We start from the raw sequence: 11,339 nt of genomic DNA, 5'->3' as shown, positions 1-11,339 counted from the left end.
TGTATAATCCATGGAGTTAAAGGGGGTAACATGATTTTGGTTGTCGCCACTAACATATTTCAAAGTTCTAGCTCTAATAATATGAGTGGGTAAGTGGGCTTATCCTTAAATTCTAAGGACACAACTATCAAAATGGTGTTTTTAGAGGGGTTTGGAGGGAAGATACGTGAAAGGCGCAATGGAACAAAATGTACACTATGAAAATTTGTATAAAAAAAATTAGTTAGATTTTATATAATCTTACGTTTGTGTAATTTTAAATTGAAGGAAAACTTAAAAATCGGGATTTTTTAAAAACTAAAATAATCCCCCCCTATTTTGAGGCTTGAGAAGAGTGATTAAAAATTCCACAATCGGTTAAGAATAAACTTTAGACATATGTAAAAATAAGTCTTGGGTCAAACATGCCCAAAACGTTTTTTAACCTACTCCAGAGCAGCCATCCCCCCCCCAAAACAGGGAAAAAAGGAAAAATTCCAAGTTTAAGCGTGAATTTGGGGGTGAAGGAGTGAAGATGGGAAAAAATATTAAATTACAAAGTTGTAGATAGTCAAAAATAAAGGAACGTAGGTGCTCTCCGTTTCTTGATCAAGCCTACGGTTGAGCCCCAACAGACGATAGAAAAAAAAACATGAGGGAAAATACCAAAAGTTGATGTTTAGAGCTAAATATAAGGGCGAAGGAGTGGAGATGGAAAAAAACATTACGTTACTAAATTGTAGCTAATTTAATTCTAAATACTGTAAGTGTTCTCCGTTTTTTGATTAGACCAACGGTTTAATCACAACAAACGTTTTAAAAAAACCTCTTTTTCGTACTTATAAAAAATCCGCCATTTTGAATTATTTTGGGGGGTTAAAATAAAAAATTATAACTTTTAGAAGTTTTCTGGGTGGTTTTGGGCCAAGACCTATAATCGTGCCAAATTTCACGTCCCTAGCTCTTCTAGAAGTATGTTAGGATTTGTATACCTGATCAGTCAGTCAGTGAGTTACACATGCGGCTGTATATTTAATTAGACTCGCCTTTGGCTCGCTGGGGGCTCCGCCCCCAGGCCCCCTAGCTGTTAGTCGTCATTCAGAAATTTAGGAAGGGGTGAGAGGCCATCACCAAGAAGCCGGGGAAATTTCAAGCCCGTAGCACACCTAGAAGTGGTCTAGAAAGCACTCTCCGCATCTCTAAATTCTTTGTGGGGTTGTAATAGCGAAAATCGATATTGAAGTAATAACCATTTCACAAAATATTCGAGTAGATTGATAAGTAGAGAATAGTAAAGTATTATATTAAGTAAATAGTTCATCGTAAATATTCATGTATAAGTTTATGAAAATATATTAAGTTAGTTTTGTTTCCCTGTCAGTTAGCCACAAACTGTATGGCATATCCAGTTCCGCCACGGGGAGGCCAGGAAACGTAGGAACCATATTAATTTACAATTATTTATATTAAAAGTTATATTATTTCAAGTAAAAAGATGTTAGTAAACATTTATAAATTTATTAATGAAAATAGATCAAGTAATGTTTGTTTCCCTGTCAGTTAGCCACAAACTGTATGGCATATCCAGTTCCGCCACGGGGAGGCCGGGAAACGTCGGAACCACAAACAGTAACACAAAACAGGACAAAAACACACGAAACACACAAAAACACAAGAAACACACAAAAACACACGAAACACACCAAATACACAATAACAAACTAAAGGTCGGGGACTTTTGTTAAGGCAGACCCCTTGTCGTACTGCCATGGATGTCAAATCACGACGGGGAGTTTTGTTGAAGCAGATCCCCTAGCCTACTGCTTAGGTCAAAGTAGGAATTAACGAAGGAGCTCGTCGTATACAATGTTCTTTGCATAGGCAACTCCTTCGTGGACCCTGTCAGGATGGACCAGAACAACGATGTCGTCAGGATGTCTGACTCTACTGAGAAGGACGTACAGTTGACCATGCGTGAAACAGTCACTGCGAAGATCGACTCCGACACGATCAATCGTCTGGCCCTGGCTTTTGTGGCCAGTCATGGAATAGGCCAACATGAGAGGAAACTGAAGACGGCGGACGCGAAGCGGAGACCCCTCGACAAACGGGAAAACGAATTGAATCCGGGGAATACAAATCGGATCGCGTTGTCCAGGAAGTCGCACTGTGATCAGACGAGGTCTAATAGCGGTCACGATCACTTTAGTGCCGTTAACAAGTCCGCTGTCAATGTTCAGGTTCCTCATGACGAGACACATGGAGCCAATCTTTAGTCGCAGGACATGGTCTGGCACGCCCTTGCCAGTAGCCTGGTTCAACAAGTGAACGTCTACATCCATACCATCGTCGTTCTCCTTGTCCACAGAATCAGCACTTCTCAACTCATGAACGAAGCCGTCCGTCAGGTTGAGAACAGTGTTGTTGATCTGCTGGACATTGGCGTTCATGGTTGAAAGAATAGCCCGGCCAGCGATTCTATCTGTATGGCTCAGGTCACAAACGGGGAATACAAAGTCAACTAAATCGTGTAGTGATGTCACATATCTAATACCGCTCAAAGGAATCAGACTTGAGCAGCCACGGCCTTCTTCAAAATCAACAGATCTAATTGTTCCATTGCCTACTTTAAGGAGAAACTCAGAGTACGCAGTGGAGCCAGAAGTTCTGTGAGGGGTGGACAGGGAAAAGATTTTGAAGCTTGACCACAGAGATGACGCACACAGTGATACACAAGCAATGTCTGCTGGAGTACGAGCTTTAGCTACAACTGGTGCGATCTGACGGAAATCTCCGCAGCAGAGGAAGATCTTGTTCCCAAATGGCTCAGGTGAATTCATAAGGTCACGCAGAGATCTGTCGATGATTTCAAAAATGTACCGGTGAGCCATCGGGGCCTCATCAAAAACTATGAGCTGGGCTGCTCTGATGAGTTCTGCACGCTGAGATCCGTTGGTCAAGTTCCAATACCCAGTGCCATCGCCGAGATCAAGTGGCAGCCTAAACATACTGTGTGCTGTCGTGCCACCAGGCAGACTACCAGCAGCAATGCCGGAGCTAGCGACAGCAATAGCAACCCTGTTAAGACTACGAACGTATGCGAGGATCACATGAATTAAGAAGGTCTTGCCGTAGCCGCCAGGTCCGTCGAGGAAGATAAGTTTTATGGACCGACTACCAACCTGGCCATGTAATATCGATCTTACATAATCAAACACCACTCTCTGGTCGTTGGAAAGCTTTGGTTCCCACTCATCTACTAGTGATCTCTGTTGATTCTCACCGTAGATGAGTAGTTTCCTACCCAATTCGGTCGTGTCGTCATCTACAATGGGCAGACCGTGGTCGGCCAAGCAGGACCCCTGACGGCGAAGACTTCGATCGATTTCAATCAGACCCAGCTTGAAAGCAACGTCGTGATCAAGAGGATTCCGCTCCAAATGGTCCTCACACAATGTATCCCGGAAAGCATCCCACAAGAGGGCCGCGGGAGCTCCCATGTTACAAAGTAGAACAAAGAAAGAGCGGAGCCTCGGGCCGACCATAAATCGAGCAGCTTCCTTCAGTGCCTGGTGGTACTCGTCCTCATCTTCAACCAAACCGAGGGTGCGTGCTACTTGTTGGAATGTAGTGCAACCATCACCACCTCGAGTGAGCAGATCGGCGTAACCACGGCATGGTATGATCATGAGCAGCAGCCGAAGAAAATATTGCTCACTCCTGTTTGGTGAAACCCAGAAGAGTCGACAGATCTTTTGGCCACGTTTTCTGGAAGTTAAGAAGTGCTTACCGTCTGGATGTTCGTAAACCTCAGCACTACTTGGACGTTTGCTGTGAACAATGTATTGTTCAAAAAAACACTGGTACGTCAAATTGTCAAACATTGGGTCACGAGGCCTATTGAAATAAAAGATCAAGTCAGAGGTAGCTCCAGAAGTGGCGTGTGTCAAGTTGTTAGGTCGAAAACACACATTCTGTTTTCCCTCTAGATGAACAGGGAGACATTCAACGGTGGGCTCAGACTTTGATATTGGGAAATCCAAGAGACGCCAGCATGCATCACTGGCTCCCACCATACGCTTAGTCACATAGTGCTCGACTTCATCGTCTTGTTTACTCAAAGGAGTAACTTTGACGTTCTGAAGCGAGCCACCCTTCATTAGATATTTAAATAGATACTTAATCACTCGTCGAGTGGAAGCTACCTCTAAGTTGATGTGTGCCTCATATTTTAGAAGCAATGCTGAGTTATACGGTACAACCCAGCCGTCATGCACAGGAATCGATCTGTTTCTTGAAGTTATACTCCCCTCATTACCATAATCACGCCGATATTTTACAAAACCCCTCTCGTCTACATGGGTTGATTCACAGGGAGGTTTGGGGAAGAATTTAGAGCAGCTACCTTTGTCGGTGTCCCAGCAAGGGAAGTCGGTTCTGTGATCTGTACCACAAGGCCCGTGAATCATGTGCCGCAGAACCAACGCCCTTAATCGACCTCCTGCCTCCTCCGGAGATGGAATATCAGCGCGAATGAGGGAGTCTATGTCAGCAGCCTGAACAGGGCCATCGCCTTCGATTTTAAACACGATGTGGGCATGTGGAAGACCCCGCATCTGCATCTCGATGACGTGGACTATGTAAACAGAACGACCGAACATAGCTCCGCTGCGTAGATCTCGGAGGAGTTCCAGAAGTTTGATGTAGAACACTCTGCAGGCGGTGCTGGGATCACTGCGACCGCTGCTTCGAGGGCAAGCCTTTTTGTTTTCCTCCCAAGTTGCACTGTAGGTAAATGTAAGGAAAAACGTAGGAAAGCCGAGGCGAGATACTAAAGCCATAGCATTTTCGTAACGTAATTTCATATACCTCGGCCCCCCTGTGAATGAACTTGGGAGGTAAACTTTACCAGCTTGTATTCCACCCTCCCCTTGAACAGTTTCATCATTGTTAATATCGTTCACCACTTGACGTCCGCCACGATTCACCGCCTCAACTTCATCCAACGGCCCTATCCTCATGGCATTTTCTGCCGACTTAGTCTGCGAGAACTTAATGAAATTAAGCCTTTCATCCTCGTATCTTGCATACATTTCCACCTGCCAAGCTTGGGACAGCCGGCCGAGATGTGAAAACCGGGGATCTGATAGTAAAAGACAACGTGAATAATCGTACTGAGACAATTTGTTATTAAAATTGTTCAGGCGTCCTATGTGCCAGCCCAAAGTGCCATGTGGATAGAGCAGAGGATATTGAAATGGTTCCATGAGAGGGCTGAACAAATTTATTGAAGTTGGTCTTCCAGATCCATTTTTCCATATAGTTAGCTTGCGAGGCTCGTAAACAGTTTCCTCGGTGCTTAGAACTGCGTGCACCTCAACGCCTGTGTGCCTGTCACCTAAAACAGGACCATGGGTAGATCGACTTGTTACTTGGAAATCCAAGTGAGCGTTGACAGCTGGTTCACTGCCCAAACGCCGATAATGAACAACGTATGGATTTACTTGTGATAGAAACTGAGTAATAGAGTCGATAACATTACCATCAAGCGATCTACCCAAGGCAATATTTCGACGTTCTTCGCCGTCATCGAGGTACAGACGAGACCGGTTTACTAACTGAATGTCTCCAGCTTTAGTTGTAAACTTTTGACCAGGGTCAGACAGACTGTAAACCTGGTGATACATTCTCCCTTCAATTTTGAAAAAAGAAAGACCACTTGGGTGCCTGTACCCACCGGATACTTCCAATGCACAAAACGCAAACAGGTCGTTGTAAGCACGAGCCCTATCGAGAAAACGGCGATCTGAGTAAAACGATTCTTGGAGAGGCTGTAGGTTAAGAACGTTGTTTGCCCCTTGACCACAACACCACTTCTTCCTACACTTTTCCTCTTCAAAAAGTCGAGCACCACAGTAAGTACACTTGAAAATACAATTATCCCACAGACTAACTTTTTTCAGATTAAAAGCAGGAATATTGTCCAATAGCTCCCCTTGCCAAGACCCCATAGGACCGTCATGAGAAATATGTCTAGCAAGTGCAGCTGGTAAATGACGAAGCTCAGAAAGCATAGGATTTTTTAGCCGAAAAATGCTAACTCTTTGCCGAGAGGCATCTGGATTATGTTGACTGTATCGTCCAACAGCCTCCCTATTAACCTCAGGATTTGTTTGGCTGTACCGCTGTACAGCTTCCCTGTGGACTTCGGGGTGTGTTTGACTGTAACGTTTTGCAGTCTCCTTCCTTTTCTCGGGATTATTTTCCCGGTAACGCTGAGAATCGGATAGATTTTTTTCCTTATGAGTTTCCGCGTACTTCTTTTTAGCTGCTTGTACTTGTTCCTCTCTAGTGGTGGAAAGATTTTTGGGGCGACCACGTTTTAATTTTTTTGGCCGTCCACCAACATTAACAGTAGTATTGAGATCAGGAAGGGATTTTATTTTTCTTAGAGGTGATATTACCACAATTGGGTAGAGGGATGTCAGTTTGGGATCGGGACTGTGACACTCTGGAATGGGTCTATTTACAGAATCGTTAAAGAAGTCAGGACTTGGACAGTGAGGATCGGGATCGTGTGTGCATTCATTGAGGAAATCAGGACTGGGACATTGCGAAAGGTGCAACACGCTTAGATTGGCTGAAAGTGGTCCATCGACCAAACAAAACGAAATCTGTGTGATAGAAAACTGCCGTACATTATAATCAAAAACTGTATTGCACAGTAACAATGACGCCAAAGAGTAGTAACTTTCACAGGTAAATAGTCTTGCCAAGTTGTTAGAGTCGTTGAGAAAATCATGTTGGCGCTCTTCATTCACAGCATGTGGATCAAATAAAAACAGACGGTTTTGACATCTCCAAAACCCGACCGTTACATTCAATCCAGTGAATAAAAACCCCAATTGATTGGACTTATTCAGCATTAGTACTTCCAACTCACAAGAAAGTTCAAAGATACTAACGTCCAAAAGATCGCGAGTAAGCGGGTACAGTGCATCGTACACATACTTTATTTCTGCAATGGCAACTTGATGATCTGCCACAACAAACTCACTTGGAAGTTCGTCAGGAAACAAAAATCGATTACCACCAACACAATCCTCGCTGCGAAGAGATCTGTATAAAGCATCTCCGCTAATTAAAATTGTATCAATGGCTGAAGTCGAGAAATCTTTGCCAAGAAACTTCCAAGCCAGTGCGCAGGCAGAATTAGCCACACATTGAGCATTCCTACTATAAGTGAATCGCTGACGATCACTCTGGTTAAACGAACCACTAACGACACAGCTGAATGCCATCGTATATTATCAGAATAATAAACAAAACTTAGCAAAACCTAGTTCGACAAACTACTTAGAACGTAACTGTTTGGATTAACTGACGAAAGATAAGCCAGAAAATTTACCCAACCCTAAAAAGAATAACCAAAACCACGCAGTATTTCAATAAAGTAGACTTGTTAATACTATTACCCTAAAAAACTAAAATTAAACGGTTCACTGACTATGAAAGTAGCCAGGAAACGAATATTACCCTAACCAAAAATTAAAATTAAACTATTCACTGACTGTGAAAGTAGCCAGTAAAAGAATATTACCCTAACCAAAAACTAAAATTAAACTATTCACTGACTGTGAAAGTAGCCAGTAAAAGAATATCACCCTAACCAAAACCTAAAATTAAAATTATTCACTGGCTGTGAAAGTAGCCAGTAAAAGAATATCACCCTAACCAAAAACTAAAATTAAAATTATTCACTGACAATAACTGTAGCCAGCAAACAAAAATTACCCTAACCAACAACTAAAACTAAATAATAATAAAAAAACGAAAGTGGATTCTAAACTAAAACCACTTAATACCAATGTCAATACCTAAAAGCTATAAAAAGACTCACAGACTACTAATATGGAAAGTAGCCAGCGAACAAACAAAACTTCTGACTACAACTAGGCGAAAACGAAACTAAAACCACAAATCACAACAATTAAAGATCACTGACAACTAAAACGATAGTAGTCAGCAAAAATTGTGAACAACTATGCAGTTTGAAATGAAGGGACGAAGAGCAGAATACAACGGTACGATGCAGTGCCTGTCTGAACAGCGAATGAGCTCGGTGGCGGCGTCGCGGCGAAGAGAAAGCGTCCCCACTCCTCCTCCGTGGTGGGGGTATGACGTCGACGGCGTCTGGCTAGCAACATGAATGAATACGCAGTATAACATATTATTTTATTTCGATGAAATAATATCTAATACCCTTAATTTACACTAATACATAATAGAATAAGTTAGGTATTTTAAACCTAGCCTAGCTCATAAAAATACAATACTTTCGACAAATTTTGACACTAAATAGACTGAATTGGTTAAGTTCTCAGCTATTTTAAAGCTAAAAGCAAGATGATTTTTGTGACGGTTGTGTTCAACAGTTTTGAAATCCGAACACATTTAATATTGATAAGACCGTAAAGAGTTTTCTTTTGTCAAGAAATATTTAATGTCGAATGGTACATAACTTTTGATTCCTGCTTAAGTTTATCATATGAGTTTTGCTATTTTGATGATTGCTATGAGTTCAGTTAGGTTGAATTGTAAATATAAACTATTTCAATATGAGCTTATGAGAAAAAATTTAAACAAATTATGATGATACATTTCCGCATACTATCGCTAAATAGGTTTAGCGTAGTTTAATAGTTCGTAATTAACATTTTTATAATCACACTCGAGCAAATAGTTTGACAATATTGCTTAAACTCAACAGCATAAAGAAAAGGCTATGCCATTTTTTGTCTTAAATTCAGCCTTTGAAACTACATTATACAGCAGAAAACCACTTTTGGAGTGTTTATTTGAGTTTTTACTATTTATTACGCCGTTTTATTTTAACAATAACTCATTCCTAAGAGTAGATTAACCAGTGGAATTCATTAGTTTTGAATAAACTTAACACCGTATTAGGCCTAAAACAAAACAGTACGATGCGTCTAACGGCAATTTGTTTCGCTACATATTTTAGACTGTATTTTATAATATCAAGGACATATGAAAGCCTATGTGTTTTTTAACGTCCACTGCAAATTAAACACCAAGAGGAATGTTCGGTCCCTTAGTACTATACAATATTAATCCATCAACTTTAATCATAATTACACAGGAATAGAGGTATTCAATAGTTTAGTAACAGTTTTTTTTCTAACCATGCACGTACGTGTACTAAATAGTTTGATAATATTGCTTAAGCATTTTATTATTTCACATGGTCTACGGTCTTTAACGTACAATTTTTGATATTGATAACTAGGTGAAATGTACAGTCATTCGTAACGGAAAATTGCTACACAATGAGAAATACGAGATACAATTAATTCACCAATTCGTTTAAGCTACGCAGAAATAGAGGTATTCAAAACATAAACTAGTTAATAATGATAAGCTACGTTTAATAAACTAAATAACTAGAATGGGTCTAACATGCTTGTTTGCTGCATTTTTTACTTTTACAAATGAGTAATATTTTACAATGCGCATAATAGAGTTTAATAGAGTTTTGTAGGAAATTTAATTCCTGACCATGAAAAGGCATCCCTTGCAGTGTTTTTTTTTTTTAGTTATAGCCGTTTAACAAAGTTGTCATTACCCCGTAACTTGGTGTAACTTGGTAATCGTGTTTCTAAATGGTTGAAAAACTATCACTGAAGTCAGCCACTTTTAAGCTTATAACATGGAAAACTGTTAGAGCACCAAATTTTGACATTAAACTTAAATTTTGGGGGTAAAGCTACGAAAAAACATGTAGTGGTTGAAATTTAAGGCAAACAAAGAAGAGTACAAAGCATTAATAATATTAGATAAAAAAATTCTTAGGTAAGGAAAAAATAAAACCTTTGAAAACTTGAAACTAATTTACCAATTTTGTTGTTTTTTTAGAGTTTTTTTAGGTGAAGGGGTGTGACTCTTGGAAAACGCCGTAAAGGATTTTGTAGAAAATCTAATGCCCGCCTCTTAAATTTTAGATTGCAATCATTTCAAATCTTTGCTAACTCTTACAGTTTTTTTGTTATAGCCGTGTAAAAAAGCGTGTTTTTGTCGTGTTCTTTTAAGATGCTTAATTAACTGTAAAGCTTATTTTAGTTAAATAAGTATAACAATAAATGTATAATCCATGGAGTTAAAGGGGGTAACATGATTTTGGTTGTCGCCACTAACATATTTCAAAGTTCTAGCTCTAATAATATGAGTGGGTAAGTGGGCTTATCCTTAAATTCTAAGGACACAACTATCAAAATGGTGTTTTTAGAGGGGTTTGGAGGGAAGATACGTGAAAGTCGCAATGGAACAAAATGTACACTATGAAAATTTGTATAAAAAAAATTAGTTAGATTTTATATAATCTTACGTTTGTGTAATTTTAAATTGAAGGAAAACTTAAAAATCGGGATTTTTTAAAAACTAAAATAATCCCCCCCTATTTTGAGGCTTGAGAAGAGTGATTAAAAATTCCACAATCGGTTAAGAATAAACTTTAGACATATGTAAAAATAAGTCTTGGGTCAAACATGCCCAAAACGTTTTTTAACCTACTCCAGAGCAGCCATCCCCCCCCCAAAACAGGGAAAAAAGGAAAAATTCCAAGTTTAAGCGTGAATTTGGGGGTGAAGGAGTGAAGATGGGAAAAAATATTAAATTACAAAGTTGTAGATAGTCAAAAATAAAGGAACGTAGGTGCTCTCCGTTTCTTGATCAAGCCTACGGTTGAGCCCCAACAGACGATAGAAAAAAAAACATGAGGGAAAATACCAAAAGTTGATGTTTAGAGCTAAATATAAGGGCGAAGGAGTGGAGATGGAAAAAAACATTATGTTACTAAATTGTAGCTAATTTAATTCTAAATACTGTAAGTGTTCTCCGTTTTTTGATTAGACCAACGGTTTAATCACAACAAACGTTTTAAAAAAACCTCTTTTTCGTACTTATAAAAAATCCGCCATTTTGAATTATTTTGGGGGGTTAAAATAAAAAATTATAACTTTTAGAAGTTTTCTGGGTGGTTTTGGGCCAAGACCTATAATCGTGCCAAATTTCACGTCCCTAGCTCTTCTAGAAGTATGTTAGAATTTGTATACCTGATCAGTCAGTCAGTGAGTTACACATGCGGCTGTATATTTAATTAGACTCGCCTTGTGCTCGCTGGGGGCTCCGCCCCCAGGCCCCCTTTTTTGGTTGGGGGTAAGTGGGAATGTTCCTCGGGGGACAGGATTTTGTTTGTGAATTTTTTTGCTTTTAAAACTTATAACTTTACATTTGCTAGGTAATTCATAAAGAGGGCGGGGGGTTGGAAAAATTATCGGCAT

General features: G+C 40.0%; 1 protein-coding gene across 1 annotated transcript; it reads right to left on the bottom strand.

Annotated features, from left to right (window-relative positions):
- Window positions 1–1,820: 1,820 nt before the first annotated feature.
- On the bottom strand, window positions 1,821–7,280 carry LOC128982541 (uncharacterized). The gene has a single exon (XM_054401496.1). It carries the CDS (start codon window positions 7,278–7,280, stop codon window positions 1,821–1,823), a length of 5,460 nt encoding a protein of 1,819 aa, XP_054257471.1.
- Between the last annotated feature and the right edge of the window lie 4,059 nt (window positions 7,281–11,339).

This window comes from Macrosteles quadrilineatus, unplaced genomic scaffold (genome assembly GCF_028750875.1).
Source record: "Macrosteles quadrilineatus isolate MER2022 unplaced genomic scaffold, UCM_ALF_1.0 Scaffold_482__1_contigs__length_60286, whole genome shotgun sequence".
Lineage (NCBI taxonomy): Eukaryota > Metazoa > Arthropoda > Insecta > Hemiptera > Cicadellidae > Macrosteles > Macrosteles quadrilineatus.
This window is presented reverse-complemented; position numbering and strand designations above follow the sequence as displayed.